This window comes from Trypanosoma cruzi, genomic scaffold (assembly GCF_000209065.1).
Source record: "Trypanosoma cruzi strain CL Brener 1047053516441 genomic scaffold, whole genome shotgun sequence".
Taxonomy (NCBI): Eukaryota; Euglenozoa; class Kinetoplastea; order Trypanosomatida; family Trypanosomatidae; genus Trypanosoma; species Trypanosoma cruzi.
Window position 1 is genome coordinate 6,020 of NW_001849282.1, and position 20,228 is coordinate 26,247.

The window sequence follows — 20,228 nt, forward strand, 5'->3', positions numbered from 1 at the left end:
ACCAAACACGCACAAATCGCACAATGAATGACTCTGGAGAAAAAAAAAAACAAATAACGTCAACACAGACACAGTGACCGAACAAATTAACAAAAGGAAACCAACCTCTGCGCATCCTCCCGCAAGAAGGTGAAGACACACACACTTGTCCCCTTATTTTCACTCCAACTCCTCAAAAGTTGATAGGTCTATAGTAGGAGGAAACACGCCACTCTTCCCTCGCTCCCTGTCACGAGGCATGGACGCTGCGAGAGGCTGCCAAGATGAGCCACACGTGTGTGGAGGACCCCAATGCTCGGGGCAGGTCGACAGCCACCCACACTCACCCCCACTCACAAAAGGGCAAAGGCAAGGACATGGAGAGGAGAAGCCCGCCGCACAGTGCATTCAAGAAGGCACACGTAGAAGCACCGCCATCCACATCGTACCGCAAAACAGCAATGCGAACAGCACACCCACGGCCGCTACAAGAGGAACGAGGCGCATCCAATTCCACCACAGTCCTTTACTTACCCCTGCCCCGAAGGAATAGCGTTACGCCTCACAGCAGGTCGTGGCGGTGGCGTCCCACACTCACAGTGAGGCACGGCGCACACCATCCGCTCCCTTCCGACTGCACTCATCAGGGCGCCCAGTCACCCTCGTACCATCGCAATGGGGAACACAAACAACCGTCGTCGCGGACTATCGATGCTTCTAGTAGAAAAGAAAAAGTGATGAGGGAGTGTCAACTGCACAGCTAGCAGTGGGACACCCAATGGGACACAAAGACACATAGTGGCATTCAACACAGCAAATAATAAAACAAGCCGCAGCGAATTGCCAAATACAGAAAACCAAGAAAAAAGGCGTAGGTTCAGCAGAAATAAATAATTAAATAATTAATAATAAAGAAAAAAAAAATCGCCTCAGTGGACTTTCATTTCATGTATCCCTCAGCGCAGCAGGAATTGTGCATCTCCATATGTTTCTTACAGAAAGAAAAAAAAAGATCGCAGTGTTCCACGTGTCCACACGAAATCCCTCACATTTCATGAGGCACTCGGCCTCTTCCTCCACCCCTCGTTTTGTACAGTCCGTGGGACGCACAGCAATGAGGCCGGCACCGCGTGCGGTGCAACAAAAGCAAATAAAACAGGGGGAAACACGTCACTCATGAGAGTGTGCAGCTAGCGGCGAACGAAAAATAAATTAAAAAAATAGCAAAAAGGCAGGGGTTCTGATCCCTCCAACAAGGCACCAGCAGCAAATTATATCCAGAGGTGAAAACAAAAGGGATTTTTTAAAAGTCCTCAACGGAGTGCATTGAGTCTTCCTGAGGAGCTGCACACTCTTTTCCACGGAGAGTCGCGGCTCCACTCCCACCGTTTCACACAGCCGAGAGCTGCAATGCCCACAGCCCCAGTAAGAGAAGCAACAAGATCCGAGGCACACACACACACGCACGGTGCCGTAGCCACTAGAGCCCTTCCCCAACAAAGTGTTGTTCGTGAGCTGAGAGGCGTTTCCATCTTTGGAGCCACTGCCAATTCCCGCTGGATCATCCGGCCCTTCAAGCATTTTCCCAGAAAGAGACTCTGGAAGAGCAAGGTTGCTGGCACCAACTTTTTCGGCTTCTTCCCTGGTCAATATGCGGTTGTACAAAAAGACACTCGTCACTGTCACACACTTGTTTTGGCTCCCGGTGTCGCTTGCACTGCTTCCATACCCTCCAATGTAAAAGTGTGAATTCGCGCGTGGCCCCTTTCCCGATGATGATGTCGTTTCAGCATCCCACACACACTCACCATTGATCTATACGAAGGCCTTGTTGCCGGTCCTGCAGCGTGAGCTCCACTCGTTATTGTTTGTTCAACTCCCAAAAGCCGGTGTGTTTGTTTGCGTTGAACATCACCCCCCAACTCCTTTCATGGCTGTGCGAAAGCCAAAAGTGCACAGTGCGGCCTGCTCCCTTCGCGCCAATCAAAGGGATACTATTGACGCCTGCGTGTGTCTCGCGAATAGCCACCGTCGCCACAAGAGCTAAGTTGTAATTCGCAAAGCCATAGTGATTATTATCCTCCCAACGGTTCACGGGCAATGTTACCCGTGAATTGAGGCCCATTTGTGGCATTCTTGCCGTTCGTCACCGTTGCAATCACACAACGGCACTCGTCGATACACGTGTTGGCAGTGCCTGCGTTGGGCAGATATCCAACCAGACCCACCGTACTTACGGGCGACGCGGAGAAGGAAGCGTCCACGTCCGCCAAATTACGGAGGATGGAAGTGACCATCTGCAGCTCCTCTGTCAGGGGGGCAGGAAACAGGCTGCTTTTCTCTTCATTGTGTCTCGCTCCCACAAGGTACAACGCACCATCCGAGTACAGCAGGGCGTTGGCAATCGGCTTATTCACAGCAGCGTCCATAGAAGCCGGTCCAACACAAAACACGTGGTTGCTGTCAGTCACCCAAACGTAGAGCGCATGGGCCTCACTCTCCCACCACGGGGAGCTCAATTTCCGAGCCTACAGCACGACGCTCCTTCCTCCAACGGTCGCAGTGACAATGGCTCCCACACGCAAGCTCATGCCCCAACGACCCGATTGTGAATTGGCCCAAACGCCTGCAATTGCCCCGGGTAATTCCACCCACATTGTCCCTTGTCAGGTGACTCGTGCACTCTGCAGTACCGGCTCCCATAGCAATGAGTAATCACGAGAAGTTGTCCCTGCCCCCACTCGGCAATGAGAAGGTCAATGGAGTCCGCAGGAAGAATGTCCTTTGAAAGCACTCAGCTGCTGCCGCCGTCCGTCGAACAGATGATCATGGAGAAATCGTCTTTTTCTTCATTATACGCAATCACAGGGACACAAGCGTGCCATTCACCAAAACACCTGAGCCGCCAAAAACCATCAATCCATCCGCGCCGCGTTCGTGAGTCTCGGGAATGATCTGTGATCACAGCAATTTGGGTTCACACCAGTGGATCAGCTCGCTCCGTCTGCCGTCATTGGGCTGCGTGAATTCACCCACAACCAGTTGAGCATCACGGTCCCTCAACGCCCAATTGAACCCACCATTCGTACCAAACTTTTGCTAGCTTCCCGCACGAAGAAACGCCCTATTGCCGCTCTCAATTGTCGTGGGATTGGACGCGGAGCCTACACCACCCTTTATATTCGCTGTGCTCAACACGATGTGTGTATTCCGGCCATTATCAAACTCACCAAAAAAGGACGACAAATTCCACGCAAAAAAGATGGAACCCGCCACAATATCCGCATGAGAAAGCCCACTCGGTGCCCCATCGCTATCATTAAACATCGTGTAACCCCAATCAAAGACAACCGTCACTCCACCGACACCCACAAGAGCGAGCGATCCAAACAAATCCCTCCTTCCACTTGCACCAGTCCCACCCTTCGGTTCCAAATGCGTTCGTCCCGGAACAAAAATAAAAGCCACCCACGGCAGCCGCGCAATCACTTAATTCTCCCCCGTCGATGCGGCCGCAGCTCCACCAGTGGCGCAGCACATCACGAGGAGGAGTAGCGGCACCGCAAAAGTAAACACACGCCGGGACATGTTGGGCCTCTGCGGCTCACTCTCTCCTCCTTCCCTCCTCCTTCCGCTGGATCCGGTAACGCGGCGACGGTTGTGTGTGCGGGGCGCCTTCACTGCAGCAACACGTGAGAGCATATAAATATGTGTGTGTGGGCGGTGTGTGTATGCTGTTTTTGTTCCTTTCAGGGCCTTCAAATTTCACGGTAGCGATTAGCGCTTGTTTCCTTCTTTCCTAGCGTGTGTCTGTGTTCAAGAAGTGGAAAAAAGTACAACAGCAGCAACACATCAGGCACGTCCGTGGGGAGCAGAAGAGAGCACCCACGAGGAGTGCGGGACACGAGACAAACGCCAGTCCCGGGAAGAGCACAGCCAACGCCATCACCCTGACAGGCAACTCCACACCAGCCCTCACGCACACACACGCACCATAGCAATGCCGTCAGTCAGCCATGGAAGAGGAGAAGTAACCCACCGCCAACACACAACGCACACCGAGCGAGCAATCGCCCAAAGTGCCACACGCGGAAGCGGGCCCTCATCCACCCATGACGCGGCGCCTCACTCCATGCGGTCACACGGAGTGCACTGGTTCCTCAATAGAACGTATTCGTCGTCCATCCCTTAAAGCTGCCTCTGTTGATGATGGGCCTTAGAACACAATAGAAGAAAATGGGCAATGCAGTAGTACTGCGACAGCGCCAAACACAATGATTCCCTCATATCGGGCAATTCTCCAATCATGCCTCGTATACACACACACAACTAACATACTATGTGAAAATCACCCGATGTTTTTCACCAGAAACCAAACAACCCCACTCCCTCCCTAATTTCTTCTGCTACTGTTATGTTCGATAGCGTTGGTCATTTTTGGGCACCTTTTTGTAACACTGTCACCTGGTGCTGGTGCACCCGCACCGTATGCACACACACAAGCATCCAAAAATATATAACCCCCGCAATATTTTTTACCAGAAATCAAAACCGCCCCTTTCCCTCCCAATTTGTTTTACTATTTCCGTGGTTCCTCCACACTTCGGAGAGCCTCGTCTATTCCAAAGTCTCCGGATGATATTGACACTTGGTACTGGCGCACCTTTTCCCTCCAAAACGCCGCTATTTCACGGCTTTCAACGTCGCTCACACTATTGGGATTGACAACATCACATCTCTGCCAGCCAGTCATCGGCGTGCTGTCTGCGTGCTGCACACAAATCATCTCCCACGACATGTCTCGGGATAATTCCTCCCAACAATTAAAATATGCCGCCAGGCACTCAGTGAACTGCCTCACAGTGCTGGCGGTGGTGTGATGCTCACTCGCCGTAGCCATCCGCAGCCCAACCAGCGTCATGGGATTTGGCTCCACGAAGAAAAAAAGGCGTCCACCAGCGGAAAGCCTGCACCCGCCGGTATGCACAGCAGCCAATGCTTTATAGCATTATTTGTATGGTATTCCATTGAAACCAATACACATATAACTCGGCGGGGTGCCCTTCAGGGTTCGCCTTCAGCACTGCGTACCGTCCTCCACGGCGTGCTGGTGGCCCCAGCTCCTTAACGTCCTCTACTAATGCACTGACAGACTCCCCAAAACATGAATGCGCGCAAGTCAAACCCTTCCCATACATTCAGACAAAAGAGTACTCCTCTTTCCAAATACCAGCAACAGAAAAAAAATATCTTCCTCACTCATCACGTTTCCAGAAATAGTGCGGTATTCGACGCCCGAGGCAAAAAGAAATCGGTGCGTTCAGAAATCCCTCAGCACCGCTTTCTGCTCTTGTTCGGACAACCCTCACGAGCTTTTGAGACGGATCCTCAGAATACCACAGTCTCGCTCCCCCATCTGTAAAGTGCTTTTCACCATCCCGGGACTGGACCCCATCCAAGGCACTCTGAATGGCAGCAGAGTGTGCAATGAACTCATTCGCATCAAAGATGTAACGTGGAATCGGCCCCACTTTATCCATGCGTTCTTTGACTATCCTCCAGTATTCCGCTTGCCCATCCGTAGCCCCATCGCGCCTCATCCACGCACACATCGCCTTCACATCCATCTCGGCGGGGCAATTCGCAATGATTCGCGCGGCTCCTTTTTGTTTCCCCCATTCACCGTAGTTGCGCACGTTTGGCGATGACACCACAATCATGCCCCATTCATCATGGGGCAGAAAATAACCCGCTGGCGATGTTCCTTGCTCTGCGAAATCGTAGATAACATACCCTTTCATCCCACAATCCCACAAATCACACAAAAATTCCTTGGATGCTCCTCTACCCACGTACCTTGTCACCGCCTTGATGGTCTTGTCAAACACGTACGTCGTGCTTCCAACAAAACTGTAGATAACCAAATGGAGTTTCTTGGCATCGCAGTGCAGCAGTTGGTAGAGGAGGTACGAGCCGGCAGCCAAAGATTTCCCAATCCCGGGCGTCCCAATCAACAGACGTCGCCTAGGCGTAAAGTAGGCCCCACGGTGAGGGCTGAACCATTCGGTTAGATCATTCCTGACGATCCGCCACACTCGCTCCACCTCAGAGTTCACGTAGCAGTCACGAGTGGATTCATCCTCCTTCCACGAGTACGGCCATCCCCTGTCCGAGGTGAGCACCATCAGTCTGGGACACGGTGCACCGGATTGCTCCACACCGTCATCCTTTTCGAGAAATTCGCCAACTTCCTTGTACTTCCATGACTGTTCTGGCTCCCCCTCCCTCACATACATTCCCGTCCCCTCGCCGCCGGGAACCTCCACAAAATGATGCCACCTCGCATTGTACACAGACTCGTACAATCCCTTCAGGTATATCGGTGCGCTCTTCGTTTTTGGGTTCCTCGCTTCCTCAAGGGCTGCATCCAAGAAATGTTTAGTGAGGTTATGAACATTTGCTTTTACCTCCGCAGCAGCCACCAACCACTTCAGTAGATTGTCCACACCTTTCTCGTAAAGCCTGCGTACATCCTCTTCCATATCCATTTCATCCCGTACAGCCCTCTCCATCCTCTTGTAACGATCGGATGCCTGTATTTCGTTCAATACTCCCGCATCGCAAATATACTTCTCAGGGTCCTTAAAAAACCCCTCCAGCAAGACATCCCGATTTGTGTTCACAACGCCCCTGCCGTCCAATTCCGTCGTAAGAAAATCATTCAGCCTCATTTTATTCACGCGAACCCTTCCTTTAAGCACCGTATATTTAATTCTAGTGGAAACGTCAATTCCCAGTTCTTGTCGTTCTCGTCTTGCCCTTTCTTCTGCCTCCCACCTCTCTTCTCTCAGTACCTGAGAGAAGGCTGTGTTTATTTGTGCCCTTGCAAGAGGAGCGACCGTATCCTTCCTTTCAAACTTACTCCATTGCCTGAGAGTGACAATACGTTCTTTTTTAAGCTTATGTGAAGCCTCCAATAGCATGTAAAACTCATCACGCCCTTTTTTCAGCTCCTGGCATGGCGGTGATGCCTTTATTGTGCTCAATAACACTTCGTCTTGGATGAACTCATCGGGGCTAATTAAAAAATCCTTCATATAGAAGTTCTCATTGAATTCCTCAACGCCACTGCCGTCAAAATAATTCCGTAGGAAATCATTCAGCCTCATGTTGGTGATGCGTTCCCTTCCCTCCAGCAGTACTTCATCCAGCCGACTTTCAAGAGTCCACTGCGGTTGCCGTGGTTCCTCCACTCTTATTTGGGTCGGAACCATCACCAGAGCCGCTGCAAGGCGCCATCACAACACCCGTGCGGCGAAGCATCCCACTCGCACCGCCCAACTGCGGCCTGCAGGTGCCGCTGGCTCCAAAGGACAGTCGCGGCTGTTTCGTCCCGCAGTCCCAATGGCGTTGGGCGTGGCATTCGCACGGCAGGGCGGTCAGTGCGCCACGCAGCCGCACTGCAACGCCTGTCAGTGGAACAGTCAAGGCCCACCGCCCCCGCAGCAACACAACGTGCGATCGGCAGAAACAACGCCACATTATCGCCATGTATATTTTATTTTATTCACGTTGTCTGTTTGTTTGCCCTATCCCTAACACTAGTAATGAGTGTGCACCTTCACAAAAGAATAAAAAGGATGCACGATCCCACCGTCACGCAGCGGGTCAACACTCTCCTCCACCCACCACCATTGCCGCACAGGAGACCGCAGTCACACCGCTGAGTCAACACCACAATGTGCACCACACCATCGTGCAGTGAACGATGGGCGGGACGCGGCCAGGCATCGCCCCGCTCCATTTCCCCGCCCCTCAGGTTTTGCGTGCCCGCACAAAGTAGCAAACGGAATCAGAGTGCACACAAACCCAATCAACACCCTCACTCGCTGAAGCACGTTACTTCGCATGGAGTGACAACATTTGAGGACACAGCAGCAGTAGCTGGTTGCACAAAATTTCTCAGCCAACCCTGCAAAGAGACACAATAACTCTGCGGAGTCAAAGTGACAGCCCCTCGGCGCTGCCCACAGCTCACATGGCAAGAAGAATTCCACGCACGCATAGCTCTGGATCCCTCGCTGTTTGAGTACCCAACAGAACATGTGAAAAAAATAACTGCGCGCAAGATGGCAATTAAATACGTGAAAAAGTCGGCCTGTTTTCTCCGATGGCGTTGGCGAGCAATCCCACACAATCCAATCAAAGTGACACGCCGGACAGAATGGCTTCAGTTAATAAATAAATAATTGCGCCAATGCAGAAAGCAGCAGTAATTTGGGTTTGCACCCAAATTCGGGAGCGACGGTGGCACGGGAGTGTGTATGTGTGCAGGACCTTTCCTGAGACGGTGCTCCCCAATCCCGCCGTGCCCTGGCACAAGAGGGCAACAACAAAAAAAAGGAAGAGCACACTCTCCAGAAAAGGAGTGACGGCTAGACAGTCAACCCCCGTTTCGTCTCGCATGAGATCCACATATGTGCACTCCACCTCAAATACGTACCTCCCTGGACGCCGCATGCATGACGTGTGGTTTGTTCACTCGCAATGTGTTTTTCCCCCCGCAAGCAACAAAAAAAAAAAAAGGATGGCCATGGCGCAGCTCCACTCAGGGGAAAGCAATCGGGGCAGGCACGGGTGGAAACCAGAGATCATAACAAAAATAATAATGAGGCATAATAACTCCAATTCACAGAATCGTGCAGTGTTCATCCCACTTCTTCTACATTGAAACCTCCTACAAAAAGAATGCAGCAGACACAAGTGCAGCACAATATCTTTCTCTGTTCCGCGTTCCATCTTACTTCCCATGCGTGCCACGGCGGCGGTGCCTGCGTTACACCTGGGATGATTCCAAAATATCAGGCACCATGCTGTGGAGAGTGGATGCCTAAAAAAAGTGCCCACGTCAGTGTCTAACTGGAAATGACATCAAAAAATATATATATATATATATATATATCCGCGACACAAACTACCCGTGTGTGGCCGTACTAAAGCAAACACTGAGACACGTGTGGAGCGACGTAAAAAGAAAAAGAAAAAGGAGGGAGTAAATAATGAAATACCCCACAGAAATGCATCAACATATACGCAAGGTAATACATCATTCCACATAATTCTTCGTTCTTCCTCTCGTTCCTTCTACACAACATCAGAAGTACAAAAAGTGACAGGCATGCCCTCCCACACAGTCATCGGGGAACAGGAGAGAGGCATTGCAGGCATATGGACAAGAATAGAAACAATGCACAGAAAAAACAGCAAAAATGCCGTTGCGGAGTCCGATGGGTGACTGTGGTGCGCAGCAGCAGCGGCCCCACGCTCTCCCTCATCGACCAGCAACGCACACGTCCTAAATTTCATTTATTGAAGGCCACAGAAGAAACTTGTCGGTTTTTTACCCCTATTTTTTTTTTCAAATTCGATGGCACGCACACCAGCCACCATCGCAGAATACGTCCTCATTACTGAGTAAAAATCTGAATAAGAGCCCCGACATCCGGAGAGGGCGCTGCAGCGGCGAGCGTGCAACACACACCCGTGACACAGACGCCCTAGGCTAGCGTGATAACTCGATAATCCGTTTTTGCCAAAATCGATAAAAATAAAAACAACAAATTAATCAACCAAGCGTCTAATAAATAATAATAATAATAAAGAAGTAACCACACTTCCAAAAGCATCCACTTTATGCCGCATCCATGAGGAGCCTCGTACATTCTCGCCACGTGGAGGTACTGTTTGGGCAGACACCTTCCAACTCCAGCAGAAACTGCGCTAAGTTTTTCGTCAAGCGGAGCATCTTCACCTGTCCAAAGAAGCATGATTAATGCTGCAGCTCGCACTGGATGCGCGGTCGAGCGGGCTCAGGGCGTCTGAGCGGGTGTCACCGGCCATGGGCTGTTGCAGCTGTGCGGGTGGTCGGTACGACGACGCAACGGTGGTGCCTGAGGCGTACGAAGATAACGTCACGTCCTGGGGCTTCTGCGCGTCCTCGTCGCCATCCTCGCCATCGCGCAGCAGCGCCTCCAGCCCTCCACGATGCGGCTCGCGCAGCTCCTGCCAGTGGCGGTCCTCCGCGTACCACACAACGACGCCGTACACAGTGACCGCAAGCAGCACGGTCGTCAGCAGCAGCACCGTAGCCGCGTACGCCCTCGCACCGCCGTCGCTCGGCGCAAGATGGTTCGCCGCGCTGACCAGGCACAGCGCCGCAAGCAGCACAAAGCTCGCCGTGCGCATCACCGTCAGGAAGGCCGAGCGCATCATGTTCGTGAAGGCAACCACGCCCGCACCCGCAAGCAGCACAGCCGCCATGCAGAAGTACTGGACGTGGCAGCCTCCCACGGGCGGGTGCACAGCCGCAATCAGGCACACCACGCACAGCACCGACAGCTGGAACACGCACCAGTACACGTGGCTGCCCCTCATGTTCGTCAGCATGCCGCCGTACATCCGCTGCTGCGCTGCGGGGTGCCAATACCCGACGGGGTACAGCAGGCGCTCGTGCAGCGGCTTCCTCGAAAACTGCCAGTACTTCGTGAAGCTCGCGCCCACGTGGCGAGAAATGAAGTAGCACACGCCAGCAGGGAACGCCACTCCGTACAGCACGCCAACAACGCCAATCACGCGGTGCTGCACGGGGGCGCCGGGCATCGCCAGTGCAAGCATGGAGCCAAAAAATATGCCGAGGTGCATCGCGTGCGCCACGATGAAAGTCAGGCTCGGGAAGCGCATCGCCACCCACGCACTCGCCGCGTCCACGCCGCGCCACCGCTGGAAGGCTGCCGTCACACCGCAGTGCACGCACCCAAACACAGCGGCGAGCAGCGCGTTGCCCGCCACCATCCACAGCGGGTCAGGGGCAGCAAACACCGACAGGAAGTACGGCAGCGCAACGGTGCTCGCACGCTCCTGCGCCGAGGCGCATGGCATCCTCGCAAACACGCCGAGTGCCTGCATCTCCAGGATGGAGCCCAGCCCGCCGGTCACCACCACGGCAACAGCCGCCGCACCCGCAACGACGCCGGTGATTGCCGAGAGGGCGCTGGCAGCGGCGGGCAGCGTGTTGGACGCGATGGTGAAAGACCCAAGCAGCACACCCTTGCAGCCGCCGGAAACCGCCACAGCGTCGCAGCGAATAACTATCGTCTCGTCGTCAGTAATGAGGTAACCGCGGTGCACAGGAACAGCCAGCTCCAGAACGGTGGACGGATTCGTCGCGTTGCGCACCCACGTCGCGTTGCGCAGCATCGCTCCCCACGGACCGCCAAACCCGCTCGGCTGCGCCGTCGATGTAGGCACAAAGCTCAGGTGCGTACCGAGCTGCGGGTCGCTTGCCCACCAAAAGGGCGGCGGCAGCGTCACCATCAGCAGCGTCGGGACGGCGCTCCCACCGCCGCGAATGTCGTTCTGCGTCAGGCTCCCGCCAGCCGCCGTCGTCGTCACGGCAAGCGTCGGGCACGCCACGTCGCTCCGCCACAGCGTGCCGCTCACCGACGCCGTCGGGGTCCGCGTGGGCGGCAGCGCCACCGTTCCCGTCACCCGCTGGGTCTCCGTCGGCCCACGCTGCGTCGAACTGTAGTGCGTCGCGCTCAGGCGCGGCGTCCACGTCGGCGTCACGCTGCGCGTCTCCGTCAGTGTCGCCGTGTGGCTCAGCAGCGGCAGGGCGGGCGTGCGGTTGCACCCGTCCACGTGCGGCAGGTAAACCGGCAGGCAGTCGCGCCCGTGCCCGCCCTCAGCACAGCGGCAGCGGCACGACCCCGAAATCGCCCTCGTCGCAGCACCAAAGCAGCTCACGTCGGCGTCGCACACGCCACACGCCACGGGGCGGAATTCCCCGATGATGCCGGCAGACCTGTAGTCCATCGGCTGCAGCGCCTGCCCGTTGAGCGTCAGGCACCCCACGACAAACCTTGGGCCGGCGCTCTCGAGCGCAACGGTGCCGTCCATCACGACGGGTCCGCTGCCGGCGTTCCCGTGGAGCGTCAGCGTGCTCTGCGCGAGTTCCACACTGCGCGGGTACGACGGCAGCGAAAGGAGCCTGCCGCTGATGCTGTTGCCGCGCACCGACAGCCACGACCCGGACGCAAACGACGCCGACCCCCGCAGCACCAGCAGCGCGCCATCGGTCAGCACACCAGTGTTGTCGTTCACTACGACGGCGGACGCGTTGGACTCCACCCCGCCGTCGAACACCAACCCATGCGCGGCGTACACCTGGCTCCCCGACACGCGCAGCACAGCGCCCCCCGACACAACCACGCGCGCACTCGCGTACAACGCATATTCGCCACCGAGCACAGCCGCGTCTAACGCGACACCGCCACCGACAAGCTCCAGCACGGCGCCGTCCACCACCACCGTCCGCCCACCAGTCATCACGGTCACGAGGGCAACGCCGGACACAACCAGCACGGACCGCACGAGCCGCAGGCCCGACAGCACAAGCACCGGTGCGTACGGCGAGGACCGCGAGCCGGGAAGATACACAAGCGGCGTCGGCCTCGCGGCAACCAGCAGGGAGTCCGTTACCGTCAGCACGGACCCCGCGGGAAAGGTGCCGGTCAGCACAAGCGCACCGTTCAGCGCCTCCACATCGCACACCGACAGCTCCACCGGCCCGCCCTCGTCGCTCCCCGCCGCACCGCGCAACGCTCCACCACCCATCACGTACAGCACGGCACCGTTCAGCAGCGACACGTTCTGCACAACGATCCGCACGCCGTCTCGTGCCATCCACGGCACGTAGAGCACCGGACTCACGCCGTCCAGCACAACGTGGCGCAGCGTCACCTCGCTCGCGCCGGCAGGCACAACGAACACAGAGTGCACCGTCACGCCCTCGCGGAGAAACACACTCGGCGCAATGCCCGCAGCGGGCGGCAGCGCGGGAGCACCCACAGGCACGCACGTCTCGCCGTACCCGCCGCTGCCGCACGCGCACACGCACACACCGTCCGTCATGCTCGCAGACGCCGTCCCGGGCGCGTAGCAGTAAATGTCCCTGTCGCAGGCGTCGCACCCAGCAACGTCGATGCTCCCAGCGTCGCCAAAACCAGCCGCAGCGTACTCCTCCGCCGTCGACAGGACATGGCCACCAGCGTCGTTGCACGCAACCCTCAAATGCGCCCCAGCCGCAAGCGACAGGCTCAGCGACAGCATCCGCGGCAGCAGCACTCGGTTGCGCACAAAGCTCAGCGTGCTCCCAACAGCGGTCACGGCGCCAGCGGCGTAGAGCATCTCCCTCGAGGCGCCGTCGTGCACGTTGCCCTTCACCAGCAACATCGAACCGCCGGCCAGGCTCACCGTCGAATAAAACGCCACCGCGTAGTCCTCCGTCGACACAAAGCCGCTCCGCGCAAGCGCCACAGCGGAGGCCGACACGCTCACAGCCCCACGCACAGACACCGCATGCTTGCACAGCAAGAAGTCGCTGTCAACAAACGCCACCACGGAGCCGCCACTGGCCGCAACACCGCCCTCCACCGACACGCACAGCCCCAGCGCCGTCTGCACCGACAGCCCGTCCAAGTAAAGCGCTCCGCGCGAATGCAGCGCCACGCCGCCAACCAACAACACGCCAACAGCGTCGCGGAACACCGTCGCCACATACGTGCGCGCGATGGTCAGCACGCTCCCCGTCAGATTCACCTTGTGCAACACGAGGCACGCGGACGCGTCGCCAAGGCCGTAGGCGCCGCGGTACGCAACACGCGCCTCCGCAATCAGCACCGAGTCAACCACAGTGACGCGCGAGCCCGGCGGAAATCGTTTCGCCACCATCACGCCGCCGCCGGAGCGTGACTCAAGCCCGCTGATCAACACATCGGCGCGCTGGCCAGCAGGCGGGTCGGACAGCCACCCAACAACGTACAGGCTTGCTCCGCCCACAAACGTGCAGTTCGCCAGCGTCACGTTGCGCACGCTCCCTGTCATCGACTCCATTTCCACCACGACGTCCGCCGCAAAGGTCACACCAACGTAGCACAACACCGACGTCCCGAAGCCGGCGTTCACCTCCTCATCCACACGCACGTCCCGCACGCACAATTCGGCGCCGTCGGTGCTCGGCTGCTCGGGAACAGCAACGGGCAGGCACGCATCGCCGCGGCCGCCCTCAGCACACGTGCAGGCGCAGCCATCAATCGAGGCCGTCGTCGTGTACGCGGGGAAGCACGACGTCGCAAGAGCACATGGGTCCCCGCAGGTCAAGATGGTGGCATTGTACACGGACGGGATGCTGTACTTCACTCTCTCACCGCCGTTCACAGTGTTGCACGCGGCCACAATCGCTCCGTTTGTGAGTTCTCTGGGAACTGCAGGTATCCACAGTGCTGTCGGCATGGCCCTACTAGAAATAAATCGGTTGCCGGACACAGACACCACGGAGTCGCGGAGATTCACCGTGGGGTTTAAAACAGTAAAGGCATCTGATGGAGATACACGGCAGAGGTTGCCACTCAACTGCAGCCAGGAGTTGTGGTAGATGTGCAAGGAGTAGCTTGAATAAAACGCAGTCCAGCTTCCCTGCATGTCGTTGCCGTGAAACACAACCGCTGACCAGAACTCCACACGTGAGGCCCGGAAAAATAAAATGAAGTACTTCACCGGCCTCGTCACAACGTTGCCTCGGATCACCACTGCAGAGTTGTTCAGTACACTCAGCGACAAAGACTGCATAGACCCTTCAAGATGTATCAGCGTACTGCCAGCCATATGAAACGTGTTGCCCATCACCGCAAACACGGAGTGCCAAGACACCCTCAGCGAAGATCCGACAACGTAAATGGCGCTTGACGATGCCGTCACACTCTGAAACAAATTTCCACTGAGCACCACCGCGGAGTCATTGCTGATCGCCAGTCCATTCATCAAAACACACGACTTCCTCATAACGTTCAATCCCGGCCGAGAGACCAGCCTTGTGGTCGTGAAGCAATTCCCGCTGATAGTGATGTTCGTGTGCGGCGGAAACCCACCCTCCGGGCTGAGCAGCGCGTCACGGAACGCGTTGCCGGTGACGACGATGTTCAGCGACCCCACAGCGGCGTACGCGTTGCCCAACAGCAACAGCACGGCACCGTCCCTCCACGTGCATCCATCAAACGTGACATTCGCCACGTCGCCCGTCATCGCCCCAATCAGCACTGTCAGGCTCATGCCGCCCCCGCTGAACGTCACGTTGCGGTAGCACAGCCACGACAGCCCGCCGCCCACAGCCTGCGCAACCTCGGGGTACACCATGTCGCTGATGCACCCACCAACCGGCGGCGGTGGCGGCGTGGGTGGTGGCGGCGGCGGCGGTGGCGGTGATGGCGGACCAGCAGGCACAGGCGCCGGGACGCACACATCGCCATGCCCTCCAGCAGCGCACTGGCACCTGCAGTCAATGACCGCCGTCGTCAGCGGAGCAAAGCAATCGCCCTCCTTCGTGCACTCCCCGCACGCGGTAACCGTCGTCACGTTGGTAATGCCTTTCAGCTCCAGTTCAGCCGCCGTCGTCACCACCCGTCCCGCAACCGTCAGGCACCCAGCAACAAACCGGTAGCCGGCGTCAGCCTGCAACAGCAGAGGTCCCGACAACCCCGTCAAGCCCATCCTGCAGCCCGTCAGCGTCACCACGCTGCTGCTGTCGATGCTCACAAAAGCGGAATCCCATACTTTGAAAATCGCTCCCAATCCCACGTCGTTGTCGCGCCAATCCAGCCAGCTTGACTGCTGGACGGTCCACAACTTGTTGGCGTAAATAGCGTATGACACGGAACCGCTGTTCCCCACCACGCGCAACACGCTGTGATCCGACACGCTGAATCCGTGGTACTGATACAGAAGGCTTGTCCCGGAGGACATTGTGTTGTTGAGCAGTGCAAAAACAGAGCGATCACTGACACTGAGGATGTACAAGTAGAACAAGTGTTCGTATACATCGAAGCTGCAGTACCGTGCGTACAGCGAGCTGCCACCCACCAGCGTCAGCGTCCCAATCGAGTAAAAACCAGGCCCGCGATACCTTTTTGCATGCGCCTTAACGTTGCTGACCAACAGCGAGGAAGCATTCAAAAAAACTTTCTGCAGCAGCACCACGCTCAGCACTTTGTTCCTAGTGTCCAAAAGCTGGACCTCAGAGGACTGCACCGCATCAACCTCCGTGACGGCAATGTCGCAGTGCTGGGGAAGAGCAAGCGCAAACACAACGACAGAGGACCGCATCACCGTCTGGCTCACGCGGATCAGGACGCCGGATGACTCGGCCGCCTCAGCTCCCCCAACAAACTGCAGCGCGGCACCCTCACGGAATGTGCACCCAGTGAGCGTGATGTTGATGGGGAGATGCAGCGGCATACCGTCGAGAAAGAACGTCAGCTCTGCACCCACGCCGTTGAATTTCACGCCCACGTAGCAGTGGTGCGTCTTCCACATGTTAAGCGTGAGGCTCGTCAGCGTCTGGTTCACCACGCAGCTCGTGTCGCCGTCGACGGCTCTCTCAGGCACGGGCAGCAAAAAAGTCTCGGGCACCTCGAGGGGAAGGCACGACGCGCCATGCCATCCGTCCCTGCAGCTGCACGAGCACGAGCTGCGGTCCACCGACTCCGTCCCGGGCATGTAGCACGTCGCGTCTTCATTGCATGTGCCGCACCTGAATACCACCACTTCCCCCGGAAACACGCCGTCGTACGACACCTCCTCATCGCCCTGCAGGTTGCACCCAACCACAAACCGCGCGGGTAACGTCACAATCGTGCTCAATAGAGGAATTTTCGCAAAGGCTTTACTCGAGTCCACCTGACGGTTGTTTGAAAGCACCACGGTGGTGCCACTGCCCGACAGCTTAACTTTGTACAAGGAATTAGGCATACCCATTACTGAGGCTGCACCCACGCTGTTGCCCTCCACACGCCACTGCGCACCGCCCTGGAGAGTCACAGAGCCGTCCAAAAACAATAGCGTGAAATCAAAACCCTCCGCGCTGCCAAAAAAGGTGCAGTCCGCCACTCGCAGCAGCCCCGCAGAGCTCACGAAGGCGTCCCCATAAAAATAAACGCCATTAGCCGCGCTCATCGTGTTGTTCTCGACGCCAAAGTATCCGCCGTTCCTCACATCAACAGTTTCAACAAAAACAGCTGATGCTGATCTTTCATCCTCCTCCGCTCCCCTCAGCGTATTTCCCCTCACAATGATCCCGCCACCATCAACAACAACAAAGGGTAAACGAACGGCGTAACTTTCCCCTTCAATGACGTTGTCGAGCAACAGCAGTGTCGAGTTCTCACAAAAAGTAACCCTCGGAAAGTGAATGGCGTAACTCGACGTCGATACAAGCGTACTGCCCGCCACCAGTATCTGGGAGCTCGCACCAAAATCGCCCCTGAACTCCAATGCACCAGAATACAGCATCGAGGAGACCACGTTCACGTGCACGCGCGCACCACTCCCCTTGATCGACAGGCCCATGAGGACGCACTGCAGCAGCGTGATGTTGAGTGTCTGTTGTGGTGCGTCGAAACGCGACAGGTCCAGCATGATCGCGGCAGTGAAGGTCACGTTGACAAAGCACAGACCACGCACACCGGGATCAGGATCGTCCACGAAGCTGATGCTGCCACCGTGCACGCAGCGGACCTCCGTGTCGGTTGCATCGGGGAGCGGGAGCGGCCCAAGACCGTCCGGAACCGCAGCCGGCAGACACGTGTCACCGTAGCCGCCAGCAGCGCACACGCACTCACAGCCGCTGATGCTGCTCGTCCTCGCAGCGAAGCACACGGCGTCCACGGTGCACGCACCGCAGTCCAGTGCCGTCACGGGCACTCCAATATTGAGCTCTTCTTGGTAATTCGTCACAGGAGAACCCCTTGCCTCGTTGCACACGCCGTAGATGGTCGGGCGCGAGTCGGATGGTGGTGACCAGTTGCTTGTCATAAGTACAATTGTTGACGAGTACAAGCCATACGTAAAGTTGTTGTGGAGTATCGACCACACACTCTGATCGCGGAACGCCACGCCGTTCTCGTTGGTCACGTACACAACGTAGGCGGTGCGGAACTCGTTGTCGCGGTGCACCAGCCAGCTGCCATCAGTCACAGTCAGCGTGTTTGCAATGAGCATGGCGAAGCCAAGACGGAACTCGCCGGACAAAATCTGCAGCACGCTGCCGCCATCCACCGCAACATCCAGAAACACACACGCGCCCTTGTAGTATCCGGTGTTCGGTGCACTCCACAGGCTGTTCTGTATGGAGAACACGGAGCCGCCGCTGACTCGCAGGTCCGACGCAAGAGCGTACATCACGTGCGACTGCGACATAACGACGCAGTTGTCCATGTAGAAGACGCTGGACAGGTTCACAACGAAGCCGTGCTCCACAAGGATCGCAGCGCACAAGCCCCCGCCACAAGCCAGCGTAGACCGCGTCATGACAAACCGCGTCGACAGAAGCCGGACACCGTCCAGGACAAGCGCGGGGCCGTACCGAAATCCCGCATGGCCAGGGATCGTCGCCACGTACTGCGACCCGCCAACCGTCGCACGCAGCGTTGAGTTCGCCAGCAGCACACTCGAGTGCAACGGCATCGCGCCATGCAGCACGATCGTGCCCTCCAGCGACGTCACATTCGTCATGTTGACGAGGGCGTACGGCACCAGGCGCGCCGTGCTCTCGCTGAGGCCACCAATCCGCAGCCGCGCGCCGCCCGCAAGCACGCAGTGTCGCAGTGTCACGTTCAGCGCGTCAGCGAACGCATCCATCAAGCGCAGGTCCACCGTCACAGTGATCGGCCCGCTAAATACCACCGAGTCGAAGCACGCCGTCGCACGCCGGCCGTCAGCCGTCACCGACTCCGTCAGCGTCACGCCACTCACGCAGTCCTCCGCGTCGCCACCACCGCCATCGGCCCTCGCAGACGGCACGTCGAACGGCAGGCACGCCTCGCCCACACCGCCGGCGCGGCAGCTGCACACGCAGTCGGAGAACGACGCCGTCAGCGCATCGAAGCACGCCAGCGCAGCCGCACAGCCGTCGCACGGCACCACGCTCACGGAGGGCAGGCCGGCCAAGCGGTAGTCGCCGCTGCTCTGCAGTACCCGGCCGCCAGCACGGTTGCACTGCACCCACACGACGCCGCTCGTGACTGCCAGCCCGGAGACAAGCGTCGCGCCGGTGGCAGCGCAGCGCGCAATCGACACGGTGCCGCCGCTCAGCCTCACCTCCGACAGCGACGCCACCGACGACGCCTCGGCCACCGCCCACACGTCCTGCAGGTCCAGCCACCCGCCGACACCAACCGTCCCACCGTCGCAGCGCACCAGCGACGACGCAACAGACCCCTCGACGCCCACGAAGTGCAGCACAGAGTTGGACACCGCGAGGCGCTCTCCAAGCACAAAGCCACCGCCGCTGCTCACGACCGACACGTTCGTCACGGAGAGCACCGAGTGGCTCCGCAGACTGAGACACGACGAAGACGCCACACGCATCGCGGACGCGGTCGGACCGCCCGACGCCTCCAGCAACACGCCGTCAAGCACCACCGCGCTCGACAGTAGGTCCACACCGCCGCCAAAGTGCACCGCCGACCCGCCCGCATGCGACGACCTCAGCACAGCGTTGCTCACACGCAGCTGCGTCTGCAACAGTGACGTCGCGTACAGCACAAGCGGCGACGCCACCGCGTCCGTCAGCCCGCTCAGCTGCGAGTAGCGAATCGGCCCCGGCGTCACAATCGTCGAGTCGCGGACCGTCACGTTCGTGTGTGCCGGCAGGTTGTGCACAAACACAAGCGAGCAGTAGCTCCCGGACAGCCCGCTCACGCTCACCTCCAGTCTCCGATCACTTGCCGGCTCGCCGCTGTAGCCCCGCACGTAGATCTGCGCACCGCCGTCGCACACGCAGTTCCTCAGTTCGATGCGCAAAGGACCGGGGAGCATCGCCGCAACGTCGAACACAACAGCCACGCCGTTCGTGATGGACACGCCGTCCATCAGCACCGTGTCCACGGCGCGGCCAACCGTGATGGCTCTGTCCACCGTACCGCCCCGCAGTCGCAACACCACCGCATGCACCGCGGGCATCCACGCCGCCGCTGCAACCAGCGCCAACACAACGAGCAGCGCCACACGCACGGCCGCAATGGCCCTGCACCGCACGCGGTGCCGGCTGCGCGGACACTCACCCACCGCAGACCACATCCACCGACCCAGACAGGTAATAAAAGGGCTGTCGTGGTGTGTCGCTCTCGACCCGTCGACCG

General features: G+C 57.8%; 1 protein-coding gene and 2 pseudogenes across 1 annotated transcript, besides 5 other annotated features; all 3 read right to left on the minus strand.

Moving 5' to 3' along the window:
• Positions 1-20,228: part of a sequence feature (areas not merged during assembly with more than two copies in the genome that could not be assigned to a particular haplotype) that runs on past both edges of the window.
• Positions 864-904: a sequence feature (AT_rich).
• Positions 1,369-3,681, minus strand: Tc00.1047053509735.60 (annotated as a pseudogene).
• Positions 4,559-7,521, minus strand: Tc00.1047053509735.70 (annotated as a pseudogene).
• Positions 8,918-8,941: a microsatellite.
• Positions 9,618-9,640: a sequence feature (AT_rich).
• Tc00.1047053509735.84 (dispersed gene family protein 1 (DGF-1), putative) lies at positions 9,787-20,166 on the minus strand (the record flags this gene model as incomplete). The annotated part of the gene is made up of 1 exon (XM_811365.1): positions 9,787-20,166. The coding sequence occupies one exon, from the start codon at positions 20,164-20,166 to the stop codon at positions 9,787-9,789; it is 10,380 nt and encodes a 3,459-aa protein (XP_816458.1).
• Positions 15,250-15,303: a microsatellite.